Source organism: Bos taurus, chromosome 9 (assembly GCF_002263795.3).
Source record: "Bos taurus isolate L1 Dominette 01449 registration number 42190680 breed Hereford chromosome 9, ARS-UCD2.0, whole genome shotgun sequence".
NCBI classification, from domain to species: Eukaryota; Metazoa; Chordata; class Mammalia; order Artiodactyla; family Bovidae; genus Bos; species Bos taurus.
Genome location: NC_037336.1, coordinates 52,498,111 through 52,519,464, shown reverse-complemented (window position 1 = coordinate 52,519,464; position 21,354 = coordinate 52,498,111). Strand labels below are relative to the sequence as shown.

Sequence of the window (21,354 nt, the reverse complement as noted above, 5' to 3'; positions counted from 1 at the left end):
AGGCAGAATCTATTTGATATATATACACATGTATGACACATCTTTATTATTTTTATTATATAAAAGTAGTTTTTTCCCCAAATACTCTGGCTCTCTTTTGGAGCAGGAAATGGCAACCTATTCCAGTATTCTTGCTTGGAGAATTCCATGGACAGAGGAGCCTGGCGGGCTACAGTCCATGGAGTTGCAAAGAGCTGAACACGGCTGAGCAACTAACACATGGTTCTCTTTCCTCTAAATCTCTCTAGAACTTCTACATAATTTTAAAGATTAAGATTAAAAAAATATGTATCTTGACAAAAGCAAATCAAATCATAAAAGAACTACTGGCAATATTAAAAGACATAGGTTGGGTTCAGTTCAGTCACTCAGTCATGTCCGACTCTTTGCAACCCCATGAATCGCAGCACGCCAGGCCTCCCTGTCCATCACCATCTCCTGGAGTTCACTCAAACTCACATCCATCGAGTCGGTGATGCCACCCAGCCATCTCATCCTCTATCGTCCCCTTTTCCTCCTGCCCCCAATCCCTCCCAGCATCAGAATCTTTTCCAATGAGTAAACTCTTCTTCGCATGAGGTGGCCAAAGTACTGGAGTTTCAGCTTTAGCATCATTCCTTCCAAAGAACACCCAGGGCTGAACTCCTTTAGAATGGACTGTTTGGATCTCCTTGCAGTCCAAGGGACTCTCAAGAGTCTTCTCCAACACCACAGTTCAAAAGCATCAATTCTTCGGTGCTCAGCTTTCTTCACAGTCCAACTCTCACATCCATACATGACCACTGGAAAAACCATAGCCTTGACTAGACGGACCTTTGTTGGCAAAGTAAGAAACCCAAGTAAAACGGTAGGTGCTGCCAAGAGGGCATCAGAGGGCAGACACACTGAAACCAAAATCACAGAAAACTAGTCAATCTAATCACACTAGGACCACAGCCTTGTCTAACTCAATGAAACTAAGCCATACCGCATAGGGCCACTCAAGACGGGCGGGTCATGGTGGAGAGGTCTGACAGAATGTGGTCCACTGGAGAAGGGAATGGCAAACCACTTCAGTATTCTTGCCTTGAGAACCCCATGAACAGTAGGAAAAGGCAAAATGATAGGATACTGAAAGAGGAACTCCCCAGGTCAGTAGGTGCCCAATATGCTACTGGAGATCAGTGGAGTAATAACTCCAGAAAGAATGAAGGGATGAAGCCAAAGCAAAAACAATACCCAGTTGTGGAGGTGACTGGTGATAGAAGCAAGGTCCAATGCTGTAAAGAGAAATACTGCATAGGAACCTGGAATGTCAGGTCCATGAATCAAGGTAAATTGGAAGTGGTCAAACACGAGATGGCAAGAGTGAATGTCGACATTCTAGGAATCAGCAAACTGAAATGGACTGGAATGGGTGAATTTAACTCAGATGACCATTATATCTACTACTGCGGGCAGGAATCCCTCAGAAGAAACGGAGTAGCCATCATGGTCAACAAAAGAGTCCGAAATACAGGACTTGGATGCAATTTCAAAAACGACAGAATGATCTCTGTTCGTTTCCAAGGCAAACCATTCAATATCACAGTAATCCAAGTCTACGCCCCAACCAGTAACGCCGAAGAAGCTGAAGTTGAACAGTTCTATGAAGACCTACAAGACCTTTTAGAACTAACACCCAAAAAAGATGTCCTTTTCATTATAGGGGACTGGAATGCAAAAGTAGGAAGTCAAGAAACACTTGGAGTAACAGGCAAATTGGCCTTGGAATATGGAATGAAGCAGGGCAAAGACTAATAGAGTTTTGCCAAGAAAATGCACTGGTCGTAACAAACACCCTCTTCCAACAACACAAGAGAAGACTCTACACATGGACATCACCAGATGGTCAACACCAAAATCAGATTGATTATATTCTTTGCAGCCAAAGATGGAGAAGCTCTATACAGTCAGCAAAAACAAGACTGGGACCTGACTGTGGCTCAGATCATGAGCTCCTTATTGCCAAATTCAGACTTAAATTGAAGAAAGTAGGGAAAACCACTAGACCATTCAGGTATAACCTAAATCAAATCCCTTATGATTATACAGTGGAAGTGAGAAATAGATTTAAGGGCCTAGATCTGATAGACAGAGTGCCTGATGAACTATGGACTGAGGTTTGTGACACTGTGTAGGAGACAGGGATCAAGACCATCCCCATGGAAAAGAAATGCAAAAAAGCAAAATGGCTGTCTGGGGAGGCCTTACAAATAGACGTAGGTTAATCTATTCTAAATACAGACAATTCTTTCACTATCCTGATCCAGAGCTAATAAAAGCAATAATGTCCTATGGAGTTCTCTGTATGAAATAGAAGAGTAATTTCAGCAATGGCAACTGAGGGTTGTACCAGTACAATTCAACACTACAATAGTAATAGTAATGATATATATTAATGTGGCTAGATTACCTACCATACTGGGAGTATGTGGGGGTCAATATCAACCACTACTAAAATGTACTGCTTATTGAAGTAAGTGTTAATGGCAGTTTCAGCAAGCATTAATAACTTGAAAGCATATTACTTGAAGAGGCAGCACAATTTATTTCATGAGTATCCTATCATGGGCACCTATTATTACGATAGCCACTCAACAGGAACTCATGAAGTGCTTAACTAATTGCCATATTCATTTACAGTGATTTAAAATCAGAAATATGTATTTGGAAGAATTAAGGTAAGAGAAATAAAAATGCTTATGCAAAGACCTTTGAATTATAGGTAAATTTTTTGAGTTCTTTGTTGTTCTAGTATTTTAAGAACTAAAAGAAGTGAAACATAACCATATTAACTCCATTAAGATACTCAATAAGAGCACTTCTACAGTAATAATAGCATTTATCATTTTCCATACACCAGTATGGGAAGGACTCACAAGCATAAACAAAGGACATACGATCTTTCTCTGAGAAGCTCATTCTATTATTCTCTCTCAAAGAGTCAGTAAAATGCTTAAATACACTGAAACTGAGCAGTATATGGACTTGTCAGAGCACTTTCTGACTTAACTTACTTTATCTTGGGCTCTCCTAAAGGATCTTTTATTACTAAGGGATCACTTGGAGGCCCTCTTAAGGCCCTTTCCATTTCTACAACACTATGTCAACACTAACTGACCCTCAGATTCCATGGATAATTTCTGGGCTCTGTCCAGTATACCAAAAAGAGAAAAATATGTGAAGTCCATCAAGGAACACGTTTCATAAAGCAGTGGTTTCCATACCTGATGGAGAATCACGGAGCTTTTCAAAAATAAGAACTCCCAAACTCCAGACCAAATTATAGTACTAAAACAGGATCTCCAGATTTTAAAAAATCTGAATTTTTACAAGCTCACAGAGCAGGCCTGTTGATCAGACAGCTTTGTAATCATCCCCAGAAAAAAAGACCAATTTTGAAAATATAGACACATTGGTTTCAAGATTCTAGATGCTTACTTTATGGAACTAATGGGTTTATACAATACTATACTACTTCTGAAGATGGAAGAAGTTATATACAAATAAGGTTTCAAATGAATACATCAACCAGCTGGTTTTATTTCATAGCACTTTTTAAATGAAAAAAATGTTTCTAACTAGAAACTAACATACTAGTTAAAAATCTATTTTTTTATTTGAAGTAAACTTCATGGTTGTTTAACAGATTAAAGTATCTTCCCCCAGAACTTCTCTAACTCATTTCTGGAGATGTAGGCTTTCCTTTTGGCAATCTTAAGAGATTTTAGTTATCACTTTTTAAAGATTTAGAAAGATCCAGCATGTCTAATTTCAAAAGCTTGTTAAATTATTGTTTCTGCTCACTTTCTAATTTGTTTACCAAAAAAATGTATTAACAATAATTTAAGAAAGTTTAAAAACATAAAATCTTACCATTTCATCTGGTGTTCCATGGCGATCGAACTGATAAAATGATGCTACATGAGTAATAATCCACCAACTAAAACCCAATGGGTCCCTGGGCTGGACTATAAGCACAGATCTTCTCTGGTCATTTGATTTTTCAAGAAGTGTTTTGAGTAGTTTATTCAACCAGTTCCAAAATGACTATGGAAACAGAGGTATTATGATTTAGTTAAATTCAGACACTGATCCAGAAATCTTGATTTGGGTTTTTTCCTTCATATTTATAAGGAAATACAAAAGAATATAAAACACATATGTAAAACTTAGAGAATAATAAAAATACCCAGGTTAAAAACTAGAAAATGACTAGCTCTTGCAACTCCCACATCTTCTTCCATCCAGGGGTAACCATTATTCTGACTTCTTTATCATTCCCTAGTTTTGTAAATTTTGCCACTTAAATATACAAGCCTTAATTACATGTTGTCTGGCTTCATCTTTTTTTGTGTGTTTGTATTCTCATGTAGCTTGTTTCCATTGTTTAATAACTTGATATATATCTTGTCATATCTTTTACTATCAGTTCCAAATTCCTCTAAACTTTGTTTTAGATTCTCTTATAAACAGCTTACAGTCTTTGACAGTATATGTTTTAAATGAGCAATTAGTAGTCCATTTGCAGTTACTGTAATGACTCAAATTTAGTTTTAAATCTACCACCTTATTCTATACTTCTATTTATACACCTACTTTTCCCATCTACACCTCCTTCCTGCCTTCTTTTGGGTTGACAATTTCACTATTTTACCCTTTATCAGGCTGCAAGTTAAATAATCTACTTTTTCTTTTAGTGATACCCTAGAAACAACAGCATACATTCAAATATCTCGGTAAGTTCACATATATCTTGCTTTTCTCTTGGACTAAACAAAGACTTTAAAATTCTCATTTATGCCCCACCCAATTTATAAGCTAGTATTACTGTGTACTTTATTTCTTAACCCCACTCGATTATAATTTATACACAACATTTACCACTTTCATTACTCCCTTCCTATAGCTCAAATAACCTTCCTTTTCACTTTGGCATTATTATTATTCTACTAAACTTATCTTTCAGGATTCCCTTTAATTTTGCTTCATTGAAAACTGTTTCATCCAAGTCTTGAAAGACTGTGCTGGACGAAGAATTGTATGTTGAAAATTAGTTTGTTTTAGTAAAATGATGATACCATTCCCACTGGCCTCTATGGCTGTTGAGAAATCAGCTGCCAGTCTAATTGCCACTCTTTTCAAAGCAGCATTTTTCTGTCAGAATGCTTTTAATCTCTTCTGTCTCCAATGTTATTAAAATTTATTATTAAAATTATATAGAATATTTTCACTGTCCTAAAAGTCCCCTATGTTCTGCCCACCCCTAGAAGCCAATGATCTTTTTACCGTTTTCAGTTTTGGCTTTTAAAGAATGTCATGTAGTTGGAATCATACATTGTGTAACCTTTCAGCCTAGCTTCTTTCACTTAGTAATATGCATTTAAGGTTCCTATGGCAACCCACTCCAATGTGCCTGGGAAATCCCATGGACAGAGGAACCTGGTGGGCTACAGTCCATGGGATTCTAAGAGTCAGACACCACTGAGTGACTATCTCCACCATCATGTCTTTTCATGGCTTGATAGCTAATTTCTTTTTAGTGCTAAATAATATTCCATTGTCTGAATATACCACACTTTATCCATTTACCTACTGAAGGATATCTTGGATGCTTCCAAGTTTTGGCAATTATAAAATAATTGATAAATTAAGCTGCTATAAACATTTATGTGCAGGTTTCTATGCTGACATGCGTTTTCACTGGGTAAATACTAAGGAACACAACTGTTGGATCAATGTGTTAAGACCACACTAAGGTTTGTAAGAACAGGGCAAAATGTCTTCCAAAGGGGCTGTACCATTCTATATCTCTACCACAATGAATGAGTTTCTATTGTTTCACATTCTCAACAGCATTTAGAGTTGTCCGTGTTCCCAATTTTGGTCATTCTAATAGGAATGGTATCTCTTGTTCTTGTTACTTTTCCCTGAATTTGTAGTGTCTTTAAGGAAATTTAAAGCTCAATTGAGCTTCTGACTCAGAGAGCTACAGAGGAGTTTTTTTTTTTTAATTTATGCATAAAGTCTTGAAAATAAGGAAGAAATCATTCTAAACTCCTACCTGAATAAGAACATATAAACCACTTTCTTTAAGTATCATTTCACAATTAATTGTATACTTCTGCATATGGCTATTTCTCTTTTCCCCCTAATCCAGAACACTTGAAATAAAATAAAGTCCCATTCTGAAGACTGATTCAAAGTGAGGTAAAATAAAATTTGCCACCTTCCCCTTTGTGTTTTTCTTTCTCCCTCCTTGAAATAAGATACTGTAAAATTGATTAATAAATCTAAATCTGCCTCATTTCCTGACTAAATGTTTCTTGAATTACAAGAGCATTTTTAAAGTACTTTAGCCTAACGGATTCTTAATAGAAGAAAAAAAGAACTTGAGAAGATAAAATTATGAGTCAAATCTCATACCTGTCCTAGATTTTTCATATTGCCAATTTAGGGTTAAAAATACAATAAGTATTTAGTATTCAGTGCTGTTTATAAAGAAAACAACTTTGTAAGATTTTTTTTTGCCAAACCAACTGCATAAATTCAATATAAGGGTTAGTAACAATAACTAATAGTTTTATAACTTACTTCTGAGAGAGACCATTTACTTCTGTGATTAAGGAGGTGAATGAGTAGAACCCATAATTCTTTAATGCATGGACATGGGCAATGGTGACTCATTAATGCCTCAGAAGGCCTAACCTTCAGAAAAGAACCAAAAAGAGTAAATTACAAGATAGCAGAATTTTACATGCCACATATCTCCCCTCAAATGTTTTAAAAGATTGATTTTGATGACTTAAAATTTATGCTCAATTATATAAAATTGCTTATAAAAAACATACCATTTCATTAACTTTTAAAATAAATTTCCATGTAAAAACAAAAGTACACAATGAATTTATTCCCAACTTAAAAAAAAAAACTGCTTTAATCATCTAGTCCAACGGAGAACAAAGTTGTTCTTTAAAGGGCTAGACAGTAAATGTTAGAGTCTTTAATAGTGAAATAGCCTTTGCTACAACTACTCAACTCTGCCATTGTTCTGCAACTTTAGTCATAGACAATGGATGAATAGGATGGGAATGTGTTCCAGTAAAACTTTATTTACAAAAAGTTGATGTGCTAGATTTGGCTACGGGTCATGGTTTCCAAACCTTGATCTAATCCATCAGCCAAATAAAAAGATTTCTAAGAAAATGATTAGAAAATAAGTTTAAATTCACTGTAATTGAGACTAAAACTTTTTATAATTAAGCAAATTTATTAGGAATTCATAAAGATTAGACAATTTTATCATTTTTGTAACATATTCTCAATGCTCCTAAATATACCCTCAAGTGGCATACAGAGAATATGCACTATATTTTCAAGGACAGCCAGACTTCTGAAATTCAAGTGTTCATTATTTCCCATATTATACAATTTTCTAACATAACATAGTAAAATAACCATCAAGATATTACTTTATCATATCTAGTTAACCTACTAATTACATTATAAATACAGACTAGATTTAGACAATACATAAAACATGATCTAAATTTTAAAAAATTAAAAATCCCAATTTCCCATAGGTAACAGTTATGCTTGTAACCTGAAGTTCTGACAGTCAAAAGACTTCCACTGACTGAAAATAAATGTATACCATAGCACTTTTAAAGCACTGCTTTAAGCACTATGATAAGTAATTTAGTAAAAACACATAATGTCCCCCAATTCTAGACCTTTTATGAAAACAAGCAAACAAAACCACTCTTTAAATGTGTCAACTAACTTTAGCTAAGTACTCATTTATTTTGTTATATAACAATAGATTATTAAAGGGCTGGTCTCTATTTGAAGAGAAATTTCCAATCATCATAAACATTGTTTTATTTACTTGACCAATAGAAAAGTGTTTAAAAAAAAAGCTCTAAGACACTAATTCTAGCCTGTTTTAAATGTTTAACTCAAATTCTTTCCCCAACCAACTCCCAAATAAAAGTAAATATAAAATTAGAAGAATTAACAAATAAATCATTTTAGGTTAAATTCTTATAGAACAAACCACACTCATTAAGTCCTGACTATTGTCATTAAATACCAAAAATGCAAATAAACTCTTAAGGCATTACCTTGTCATACCTGTTGAGGGACAGGTTTATTAAATCACAAAGAAGATTTTCACAATGTTCTTCAAACAAGCTGACATTGGTTAAATTGTCACCTGCCAGATTCATAAACTGATGACTATATACAACTTGTTCTAAAAATGAAATAAATTCTGTTTAAAACTACAGCAGATTTTACTAATTCAGAAGGAAGGGACTGTACACCTTTAAATTAACATAACACAACTGCAACAGAAACAGTTAAAAGAAATTTTTTTCTGCAAATAAAAGTTAAATGTGAAAACAATTGCTTTCTTATATGAGCAGTGATGTTTCAATCCTCCTAAGTACTGTTTAATAGATTTTCTTTCCTTAATATGGCCATCTAAAGAGCAACAATGCAACAAAAGAAAAAAATATATAAGAAGGTAAATATAGAAAATCTTTACCTATATTTCTAACCAATAATGCCTTTAAAACATTCTTCTTTTAACAAATACTGATAAACTAACCATGTGTAATTGTTTTTTGGCATGAAATAGGACAAACCAAGGTAACAGATACCAAAATTTGTACCTGTGTCAGAGTAAGTTCACCTAACTACTGCTTTAAAAAAATATTATTTGAAGTAGAGTCGACATGAGAGAGGAAATGACATTTGTGTATACAACTCTATGTTTATATGTATCCATGTAAGTGCTCACATATACACACGTATATATATATGTATTTTTGCATTAATTCATTTGAAAAATGGGTACTGAGGTACAGAATGTCTTTAAAACCCAAATAATTAATAATTTACAACTAGATAATATTTATAAAGAACAAGACCAAGAATAGGCAACATGTGAAATAAAATTTTACCATCCATAATATATACAAACTACTTCAAATTAAAGAAAAACAGGAAAGACTGAAACAAAAAGTAATGCAATATATGCTTTGCAAAATATAATGAACAAATTAATAAAGCAAATATAAAGATAATAAAATTAAAGATGCTCAACTTCACTGATAATCAGGAAATTACAAAACAGATTCAATATCATTTTTCACATATAAGTTGGCAAAAAATAGAAATAATAATAGCCACTACTGGCAAGAGTATGAGGCAAAGATATGCTTATGGTTAAGTGTATAAAATTGGGGAAACTTATTATACAACACCAGAGCAGCATACACAATATTAGAAGTGCAATATGCTACTTCGATTCCAAAAACCTATTGTACAAAATAGCCTGTACAAGTATTTGAAGATGTATATACACACAAGGATGCTCAGTGAAATGTAATTTGTAATATTAAACAGAAATAACAAATATTAAAAAAGAGTTGGCTAAAATTATGATAGGTCCATAAGATCTATAACAAATGAATCAAGTAAAACTGTATGTACTAACATGAACAGATCTCTAAAAGCACTATTAAATAATACCCTCCACAGAACAATATGACACCACTTGTGGTTAGAAACAAAAACAAAAATTCTACCTATATATGTTTCTATGTATGTATACTAACAATAAGTACAGATGGATGGATAAATGGACCATTCTTTCCGGTACTTATCTCTAGAAAAAAGAAGTTAAGACCTTCACTTTCTAGTTTCATTACTGTTTGATTGAAAATAATAATAACTAGAAAACACTTACTTGTATAATCTTAAAAAACAATTTAAACATGTTTAGATTCAAAAAAAGGACATAAACCAGAAATCTATAAACTTACTCAATTTTTCACCAAGCATGTGAAGAATTTCCAGCACCAGCCAATGGATATCTAGGTGGAGATGTAGTAAATGCCATGATGGTGGGTAAAGCTGTGAATGATATTATCAACTGTGACTGAAAATTCATAATACTTTATTAGGTATTTTATAGCATGTCACAATAATCTTCCCTAAGCACAAGTTAAACTACCACTATTCAAAAGTGCAAGGGCAACTTCTGTCTTGTTTGTTAAGAGGCTTTTTTTCACTAGAGATATTTAAATATATCTCTTAACTGATATAGGATATATCAGTATATTTTAAGGATATACTCTTAACTGATGTTGCAGACAGACCCACCTCGGGGCTGCTTAACAGAACAGACTTGCATAGTAAAGGTAGCTACCAACCAAGAGATATTCTACTACAGCTGCAAACCAGTAAATGAATTTTTTTAAAACATCATTTTCATGATTTTATTTTAGACTTTAGCCAGGAAATATGGTTTTAAATGTAATGAATACCTAGGAACATCCATAAAATATTTTAAGGAGAACTTTTAAATCATTTTAAGACACTACTGTCACGTCCATAAAGAAACTAAAGTTAAAAGTGGTGAAGAAATTTACCCCTCAATTCATTCCTTAGGATTCAAACCTAATTCTATTCCATTCAAAAGTCAGTGCTCTTTACTGTGCATGCAGGTTATCAATAAATTTTCTCCAATCAACATTTTGATTCACTAAAATACAATGATTTGTGCTTTTTTATTAAGACATCTAAGAATGATGGAGAGGGATCTTGCCTTATCAAACATACAAACAAAATAAAACACTAGTAAAACAACATTGGCTCAGGAATAGATAATACACTGCAAACATAGGAAGAGAAGAGTGGACACACATTCAAATCAGCAGGGAAAGTATAGGTCATTCAGTAGGAGTCAGGATGATTAACTTATTCATTTGCAAGATACTAGATTTCCTACTTCAAGGTATATTTTTTAAAAGATGAATTAGAAAAAAAATAAATAAATAAAAGATGAATTAGAGATAAATATTTAAAAGTATGTATTTTACAAGAGCATAGGAATTGTATTAAAGAAAAAAATTGATAAATATAATTTTACAGAAAAAAATGATGTACCTAGCAAGTCAGCTTAATTGCTGAAAAAGATAAATGAAAATATTTGTAATACATAATACCAAGAAATAATATTACTAATTTTAAAAAGTCCCTTAAAAAGAATAAAAGACAGATGTTCAACTAAGAATACCAATTAAAGCATTTTCTTGCATATGAGAAAGGCAAAACATAAGAAATACGTAAAGTCTTGAAAGATGCTATTTCATGATTTTTTGGTTTTGCTGATGTTTCAGAACAGTATTTCAGTGTATGGCTATTTTGTTTATGTGCTGGTGATTCCATTCAAAGTAACCTATACTTTCAACAAGTCCGTCTAATTAAAAGCCTATGAAAGGTAAACCTTAGGTTGAGGACCCTTGCATGGATCTTTTAATTTCTGCTTCTAGATAAATTATTTTTATTTTTCTTAAGCAGTCAATGGATATTCAGAAAATAAAAGCCAGTCCAATTTACAGAAACTAAAAAGGAAAATTACCTTTCTCCTTACAATCCATCCATGAATCTTTATTAATTGACATGATTAAAAACAATTACCTAATTGGTTTCTATGGATTAGACATATTCACCTGTGAAAACAGCTGGAACTCTATTTACTTGTATTATCACATATATTGATCCCTGAAAAGTTGGATTTTTAATTGTTAAATTTCACAGAAATATAAACACTTTATTGTACGTTATGTATTTTGGCAAAGATTCATTCCTAAAAGCTGAAGGAATTGGTGATGTCAAAGAGAATAGACAGAACTCAGGAAATCCCATGGGGAATTATAATCTGTCACTCACAGAAGCTCACATTTTCCTATGGAGAATTTGTTCAATACATCCACAGGCTGGGTCATGCTAACAATACAATTTTTTAAAAAGCCAAAATTCAGAGAGAATAATTGTCACAGACAGAAAAAAAATGGCAGGCATGGTCAAAACATTCATATTCTGAAACTATCTCAAAAGCCAGAAAACATAACAATGTGTTTTGAAAGCCTAACTTTTTAAAGGTGATGATCTTAACTCTTCCGATAAAATAAAATAGGGTTTGCCCATACCTTGATCAATGGGAGAGAGGATACGAATTTTAGATCATAAAAGGTTATTTTATTTGCTTTGAAACTTTTAAGCATTTGCACTGTTACAAATTACAATAGCTATCAGTGATTCAACATAAATGATTTCTAAGCACTTAATGCACTTTATTCAATTCTCCCAATAACTCCAGGAAGCTAAACCAATTACACAGATGAGAAGACTGAAGCAAGAGGTGCTATTTGCCCAATGGCACATAATTAATAGAAGGAGGAGCCAGTATTTCAACTCATGCAGTCTGGTCCAAGAACTACACCCTTGACTAATTTCCCTCATTCTTGAATGAATATTACCTGTGAGAAGAAAACAAAAACTTCAAAAATTAAATGTAACAAATCAAACCTTAGTCTGGTTTTGATTTACAAATGCTCCTGTATTCGTAGTGGGAAGTTCTGATAGGTGTCCTATATACAAGAGTAACCCATGGAGCTCATCAACCAACACTGAGGGAAGCTGTGCCTCCAAAGTCTCGTAGGGATGGACAGGAACATGACTTTCAGCATTACGTACTTGCAGGGACCTAAAACATGATGAGATCCAAAAGCTAATTAGAGTCTGGATAAATTTGCGTTCAGAAATTCATGTATTATTCGTATTACTCATCTGACAGCCTACCTGAAGATGAAAACTTTAACATAATGAAGAAATGTTACGCAGAGCTGCCTAATATTGTGTGCTTTGCAATGCAGCGTTGATATCTTCCCTAAAATCAAAATAGGTAACGTTAATCATGGTTTAAAGAATCAGTGATCGGTGACAAAAAAATTCTATAAGCTGTATAAGCAGAAATTCTCTATCTTTTCATTTGTTTCAACTGATTCTCACTATCCCCCTACCCTCCCCCACAAAAAAACTGCTCTTAAGGTCACCAGTGAAACCAAGGTTGGCCAATCTAATGGACACACCTGTCTTCAATTAACTTGCCCTTCCAGAAGTATTCCCTACACCTGGTTCATTGATACCATATGCTGCCAGTCTTCCTTCCTCCTCACTTTCCTATAATTCTCATGTTTTCTCTGTTTTTGTTTTCTGGCTGACTCATTTTCCCCTAGAGTGGTTATGAGTGTTTTGCACATAGTAACCACCCATATAATTTTTGCTGATGTAAATACTGAAGTAAGGGAAAGATGGCATGGGTTCAGGCTGAATGAAAAACAGGAATAAGTGATTAGGCAGCCTTATAAGTCATTATGAGTTTTGATTTCATTCTAATACAGTAGATGACTTTTCACTGGGTTCTGATTTAGGAGGAACAGGAATTGATATACATTTGAAGCAGATTTTGTACTCAAGATTATAGAAGGGCTAAGGGGGATGTGTTAAGAGACCTGTAGCAGTAATTAAAGAGATCACAGGAAAATGTATAGGTTGAAAGTATATTTTGATCATAAACCTACTGGGAATTTGATGGATTAGATATGAATTTAAAGGAAATGAAAGAATCAAGAATGACTTATAGGCAACAGTTAGCACCAGGTAATAAGTAGAGAAAACATGGGCAGCATAAGCTGGTTTTGGAGCACATCATGGACGTACTTGGATTGAGCAATCCAAGGACAGATGTCAGGCAATTTGACATGCAAAGCCTGGAATGCAAAGCAGACTGGAATATTTCAACATTTGGTGTTGTTACTATTTAGAAATAAAGTAACTGATGAGATGGTACATGTAGGAAAAGATATACAGAGAGGAGACTCGAGGAGCCTGATTATTAGCAATAGATCTGAGGTGGAAGGGGCTTCCCTGATAGTTCAGTTGCTAAAGAACCCGCCTGCAATGCAAGAGACTGTGGTTCAATTCCTGGGTCAGGAAGATCCACTGGAGAGGGGATAGGCTACCCACTCCAGTATTCCTGGGCTTCCCTTGTGACTCAGCTGGTAAAGAATCCTCCTGCAATGCGGGAGACCTGGGTTTGATCTCTGGGTTGGGAAGATCCCCTGGAGAAGGGAAAGGCTACTCACTCCAGTATTCTGGCCTGGAGAATTCCATGGACTCTATAGTCCTGCTGCTGCTAAGTTGCTTCAGTCATGTCCCACTCTGCGCGATGTCTGTGAGATCCCCCATCCCTGGGATTCTCCAGGCCAAGAATACTGAAGTGGGCTGCCATTTCCTTCTCCAATGCATGAAAGTGAAAAGTCAAAGTGAAGTCACTCAGTCGTGTCCGACTCTTAGCGACCCCATGGACTGCAGCCCACCAGGCTCCTCCATCCATGGGATTTTCCAGATAAGAGTAATGGAGTGGGCTGCTATCGCCTTCTCGGACTCTATAGACCATGGGGTCACAAACAGTCGGACACGACTAAGTGACTTTCACTTTCACTTTTGAGGAGGAGCCAAAATAAGAGAGGCAGGAAAAGGAGGAAAAACAAAGCCCCTTACCATAGGCAACGAATTATTATTCATATTAAACATAAAGAAAAACTTAATTTAAAATTTGTATTCAAATGAGTAAACATGGATACCATTTTGGCAAAACCAACATGAATATAAGTGTAAACATACTGTGCACGTATCTACATATCAACAAGTGCAATGCAATTCTACAGCTTAATTCTACTTTGCTTACAAAAGTCATAACAATCCCCCAGTGTCACAATTCTCAGCCCAAAAAGGCAGTACTCTTAAAAAAACAACTGCTATGAACTGCTGCATCTAGCCAAAATGGAGTAAAGGAAATCATACTTACTCACCTCTCATCTTAAACTTAAAAAAAAAAAAAAAAAATCCATAAAACAAGAGTTTTCAGGCATTGGACAAAGGCAACACAAGACTCCTAATCCAGAGAGATTAGTTCCAGGACTATACCAGCTTCCCACTAGAGACAGTTTCCAGGCTGCAGCACAGGGGCAGAGAATTCAGAGCCCAGATCACTGATTTGAGAAAACATGAGATCTGAGTTTAGGGAAGTCTAAATTTGCAGGGCAAAAGTACCAAAGAAGAAAAAAATGGCCACATAAAAAAGAACCTGGAGATGTGCAGAGGTCCCTTTTGAGTCTGACTAAGTACTGATCTGCAGGCCAGAGAAAAATACCGGAAAACAATTCCCTACAAAGCTTACGAAGATCAAGGAACAGTTTAAGTTCACACTAGCAAGAATTTAAAAAAAGTAATAAATCAGAAAAAATCCTCAGAAGTCTTACTAGAGCTGAACATTAGACTTAACATTAGACTACAGGCTACTTTTTAAAAGTCCTAACAAAATTTACAAGCTTCAAAAAGATCCAATGGATTACAAGTACTCAACAATGAGCCAGAACAAAATTCAACAGTAGTTTTAGGAATACAAGAAAATTCAGAAAGCAGCAATGTAAAAGCTACAAAGTCCATCACACAAGAAAAAATTACTAAATGTTCAAAAAAGCGGAAGAATATATCCTAAAACTATGAGGAAAAAGTCAATACAAACAAACCTGGAAATGACAATGATGAAAGAATCTGTAGTTAAAGTTAAAAACAGCAGCTGTAGATATACTCCATATGTTAAAGACAGATTAAAAAAATATGAGAACAGAAATGGAAAACATAAAATCCAGATGAAATGTCTAGAGACAAAAAAATACAGTACCAAAAAGGGAGTAACATTAACAGCTATATTTAATACCAGGTGGCAGTACTCTTCAGAGAAGGCAATGACACCCCACTCCAGTACTCTTGCCTGGAAAATCCCATGGACGGAGGGGCCTGGTGGGCTGCAGTCCATGGGGTCGCTAGGAGTTGGACACGACTGAGCGACTTCACTTTCACTCTTCACTTTCATGCATTGGAGAAGGAAATGGCAACCCACTCCAGTGTTCTTGCCTTGAGAATCCCAGGGACGGGGAAGCCTGGTTGGGCTGCTGTCTATGGGGTCGCACAGAGTCAGACACGACTGAAGCGACTTAGCAGCAGCAGCAGTGAAAAAAAAAAAAAAAAAATATATATATATATATATTATGTATACTATTCTGCCTCAACAGGAAAGCAATCCTTGGAGTATAATCAACGGGAGAACAAGAACCATGTGTACATCAGTAACTGACCCTAAGGGCTTTCTGGAGAGGGTTGAGGGCCAAGGGTTTACAGGAGTTTACTAACAAACCCCTGGTACAGCTTGCATGGGAGGGGAAAGCTGGTGTGTGTGTGCTGTGTGCTGTATGCTTAGTCGTGTCCAACTCTTTGCAATCTCATGGACTGTAGCCCACCAGGTTCATCTGTCCATGGAATTTCCCAGGCAAGAACAGTGGAGCGGGTTGCCATTTCCTACTTCAAAGGATATTCCCAAGCCAAGGATCAAACCTGCGTCTCGTGCAGTGGCAGATTCCTTACCACTGCACCACCTGGGAAGCCCAAGCTGATGCAGGGATAGTCTTCAGTATTGCTAACCTGCCCAATAAACCGGTCATTGTTTTTTTTAAGCAACTAAAGGGGCCAAAATGTCAGCGTAACAAGTAACCGTTTCAACAAATGGCCCACTATAGTGATTTTAGGTCCATAACTGCTTTTCAAGGAATAATCCTGCATAATAAATGCCTTCCACAAACCCAATTTAATTAAGTCATTCTATATAGTAAAGGTATTTTTGCTGTTTCCACTACAATCTTGTAGAGGCTCCCCAGGGGTTTAAAAGTAAAATTGTGACTTTTTGGCACTGCTTACAAAGACACCTATAATTGCCTCCCTTCCAAAAATTAATTCCTAACATAGTCCAACTGACATAATCACCACTTACTCCCTTTTCTCCCAGCTTTTATGTTTTTATACACGTCAAATGTCTTTGTCACAAAGTTGTTTCATACCTGAACTCAGCCTATCCCCAACACTTGTCCATAAGCTTTTGCCTGACTAAGTCCTCCTCATCCTTGAAGCCCCAGATCTGGTATCATCCACTGATGAGCACATACACAGATAAACCCCTCGGTTCCTGCAGCAACTTGCACATGTCTTTATCATTACACTTTTCCATTTGCCATGCCAATTATGCTTGTTTATCTGTTTTACTCAACTGCAAACTCTTCAGTAGCATAATTTTCCTCTTTGATTCATCAGCACCTTGCACATGAAGGAGGGACTTGGGTGGCAACAGAACAGGAATAGTCAAAATTTACTGAGGACCAGCTGAGAAAAAAGAACGGCCCTGGCAGCAGACAACAATTAAGGCCATGAAGTTTCCTAATGAAATTAAACAGTCATACATTATCAAAAATAATCACACAAAGTCACTCCATGATTTTGGTGAAACAAGGAAAAACAACAAACCGCCTTAGTAATCATGTTTGACACAGAAACAGGGCACTACACAACCACGTGGAGACAAGGTCCAAGAACAGAATATCCTCCTCTTCCAGCTAAGATGACTATCGCTTCATCACTAACTAGAACCTACCCTTGCCTTCTTTTTGTTCCACCTTCTAAAAAAAATTTTTAAATTACCATACGCTGTCACCAAGTTGCTCCAGCTTCTGAACAGCATCAAATCCAGAATAAAGCCTCTTAAACTCGACCCAAAATTAGTCTGCGCAAGTGCATACCCTACACAAACCCCTCCCTAATTCCGCTTGCTGAGAGGCCCCAACTGTTCCTCATGATGCGTTTCTCTCCCTTGCCTCCTAAGCTAATAAAACACTTTTTTGACCAAAGGTGTGTTTCGCATGATCTGTGGTTGCTGGGCATAACAACAGATCCTAAGCTAAGCACCTAATATGCATTATGCCATTTAGTCCTCACGAGAACTCAGTGAGGTGGGAACCTGGTGTGAGGCCTGCAATTTGCTAGGGCTGGAACCCAGGCTGACCACACAATCATGTTTCTGAAGACTATACTGAACTGAAACTGTTCAAAGGAGAGGCAGCTAGCCTGTACTGAAACACACTGCCCTTCAACTCCCTTCACTCCCTTAACTATACCAATTACCCCACAATAAAAACAAAAACGGAAAGCATCAAAGGTAAACAAGAAGCTGGCATGAGGTCTGGCACTTTACATTTTCACCACTCCCCACCCCCAAAGCAAGTTACTAACTCACTTCAGAGATGTTTGGCCTTAAATCAATTTTACTTGCAGATTTGGAAAAATACCATAAATTTCATACAGGAGCAAAATTTAAGTGTCATACTTTTTCTGAACACTAAATATAACTGTCTCCTGAACTTCTGAACTAACACTTCCTTCAAGTTATGATGATATCCAATGACACATCATAGACCCATGTACAAGTCACTGAAAGAGAGTCATTTCTCTTTGTCTTTAAACACACTTAAAACTTACCAAAATCACAGCTGGCCTGTAATAAGGTTTCCAAGTTGTATAGCTGTTGCCTAATTTAAAAAATTTAGGGTAAGAATTAGTTTTTGAACAGTTTAAAGTATGTAACAATTACTTACAGATAGTGTTTCCAAATCTTTTACACAGCTTCAATGCCTCTCATTCCTGAATAATGTTTGATGTTTCATGAATGTTTATTAGCATCACCTTCAGGGAGTAAACACTTTGAGAGAAGATAAAACATGCCTATGTCTGTCCTCCCAAAAACAACTAAGAGATACATTTATCTCAAAAATTAAATATAGATTTCAACATCAAGAAGATACTGTTTATATCTCTAAGAAGTTTAAGATAGTTACATTAAACATCCTATGTTAAAAGTAACATAAGGAAATGTTAAACTGTGTCATATAATTACACAATAGGAGTTCTGAAAAGGAACAGAATATGTAATGTAGACTAATCAGGGAAAATTTTAATTTATGATGTTCCACCTTAATTTCTCGCAATAATCTTCTCTTGCCATTCTCTTCCTAGTTGCCTTTTTTAACTCCCTAAAGACGGAGCCATATTTATAACCTATGACCTGGATAAGACTAAACTCATTCTTTAATGTTTAAGATTATACAGAAGCACTCAGACTGTTTTCCCAACAAAACATGTAACATGGCACAGGTTCCATGGGATCAGGGTGAGAGGAGAAATCACTCAACCTTTCTATTTTCATTTAAATGTATCATGTATACATTCTTTTTTAATTATGTAAGTTTCAAGTATACAGCACTATAATTCCACATCTATATACACTACCACATGATCACCATCACAAGTCTAATTACTCTCCATCACCATACAGTTGACTTGATTCACCTTTTTCACCGACATCCTCAACTCCTTCCCTCTGGTAACCACTAACTGGTTTTCTGTATCTATGAGTTTGTTTTATTGTTTGTTCATTTGCTTTATTTAGATTCCATGTGAAGTCATACAGTATTTGTCACTCTCTGGCTTATTTCACTATGTATAATACCCTTGAGGTCCATCCATGTTGCTGCAAATGGCAGGATTCCATTCGTTATTAAGTCTGAATGATATTCCATTGTGTATATATATGTATTATATATAATTTTTAAAATGTATATATATATGTGTATACATACATACATTTAAAATTTCTTCATCCATTCATCCATCGAAGGATGCATAGGTTGTTTCTGTATCTTCATATCCTGACTACTAAAAATAATGCTATAATGAACACAGGAGATGAATCTATCTTTTCAAATTAGTGTTTCTATGTCCTTTGGATAAATACCCAGAAGTGGAATAGCTAGGTCATAGGGTAGTTCTATCTTAATTTTTTAAAACCTCCATACTATTTTCCATAGTGGCTGCAGCGATTTACATTCTCACCAACAGGGCACAAGGGTTCCCTTTTCTCCACATCGTCTTCATTTTGTTCTTTCTTTTCTTTTTGATACCAGTCAGATGTGACGTGACATCATTTCCTTAAGTCATGTTGAACATCCTTTTATGTGCCTGTTGGCTGTCTCTAACTATTCTTTAGAAAAATATCTATTCAGATTCTCTGCTCATTTTTTTCAGATTTTTGTTGTTGTTGTTGAGCTAAATCAATACTAACCCCTTATGTTAACCAAATATATGACTCGCAAAGAGTCGGACACGACTGAGCGACTGAACTGTCTGACTGCTGACTTGCAAATGCCTTCTCCCCTCCAGTAGGTTGCCTTTTCACTTTGATGATTGTTTGCTGTGCGTAGTTTTTTAGCTTGATGTAGTCACATTTATTTATTTTTTGCTTGTTTCCCTTGCCTTTGGAGTCAAAGCCAGAAAAACATTGCTAAGACTGATGTCAGTGAGATCACTGCCTTTATTTTCTTCTATATATTTTATTGTTTCAGGTCTTATATTCAAGCTTTTAATCCTGTTTGAGTTAATTTTTGTGTATAAGATGGTGGCCTGGTTTCAGTCTTTTACCTGTGATTGTCTAATTTTCCCAACAGCATTCATTGAAGAGACTGCCCTTTCTTTAATGTATGTTCTTTGCTCCTCTGCCAGTAATTAACTGTCTCTATTTAGGTGTAGATTTATTTCTGTTATCTCAATTCTGTTCCATTCATCTATATGTCTGTTTTTATGCCAATAACATGATATTTGTTTACCATACCTTGGTAATATAGTTTGAAATCAGAAAGTGTGATGACTCCCGCTTTGTTCTTCTTTCTCAGGATTGTTTTGGCTATTTGGGATCTTTTGTGCTTTCAGGTAAACTGTAGAATTACCATGTATACATTCTTAATGTATTTTGAGACAATATTTGCCTTTGATAAGTAACTCCAAATCTCAAATCTAAATTATGGACTGGGTTTTAAGTAATAATGAATCATTTCAATTTAATTAATTGTGATAATGAGTAATGTTTATTTATTTTTTTATAAGTTCATATTTTTAAGAGATATATACCAAAGTATTTAAGGGTGAGATGGCATGATACCTGGAATCTGCTTTAAAAATATTTAAGCCAAAGGTAGAGGGAAAGGGACAGAAGGAAATGTGATAAATCATGATGTTTATCATAACTGAGGGAAGGTATGTGAGGGTTCACTATACTATTCTCTCTATATTTGAGTATGTTTAAAATTTTCATTAACATTTTTTAATGTTGTCCAGATTAATTAATCATATTTCTATTATACAGTCTGAAAAGTCTGAGTTCATTCTCCAAAGATTACTGAAAAATTATGTCTATTAAGCAGTCCTAATGCTAGGAAAGACTGAGGACAGGAGAAGGGGGGTGACAAAGGATGAATTGGTTGAATAGGATCATCGACTCAATGGACATGAGTTTGAGCAAACTACAGGACATAGAGAAGGACAGGGAGGCCTGGTGCGCTGCAGTCCACAGGGTCACAAACAGTCAGACAGGACTGAGCGACTAAACAACAAAAAGCAACAAAAGTATTTTTTTTTTCTTCCAAAGTTATGGTATACTTCAAAGCCTTAAATATTTGTTTTCAATAAATGATGTCAAAT

The 21,354-nt window shown here is 35.4% G+C and overlaps 1 protein-coding gene across 3 annotated transcripts in view; it reads right to left on the bottom strand.

Moving 5' to 3' along the window:
• MMS22L (MMS22 like, DNA repair protein) overlaps positions 1–21,354 on the bottom strand; it is a 127,330-nt gene that overhangs the window by 103,439 nt on the left and 2,537 nt on the right. For all 3 annotated transcript variants that reach the window (XM_010808479.4, XM_005210855.5, NM_001206012.3), the window contains 7 exons: positions 18,304–18,353; positions 12,676–12,763; positions 12,403–12,580; positions 9,852–9,942; positions 8,145–8,275; positions 6,616–6,729; positions 3,898–4,071 (listed from right to left, as the gene is read on the bottom strand). In XM_010808479.4, coding sequence (XP_010806781.1) covers positions 3,898–4,071; positions 6,616–6,729; positions 8,145–8,275; positions 9,852–9,942; positions 12,403–12,580; positions 12,676–12,763; positions 18,304–18,353 — 826 coding nt within the window. The remainder of the gene's footprint in view (positions 1–3,897; positions 4,072–6,615; positions 6,730–8,144; positions 8,276–9,851; positions 9,943–12,402; positions 12,581–12,675; positions 12,764–18,303; positions 18,354–21,354) is intronic.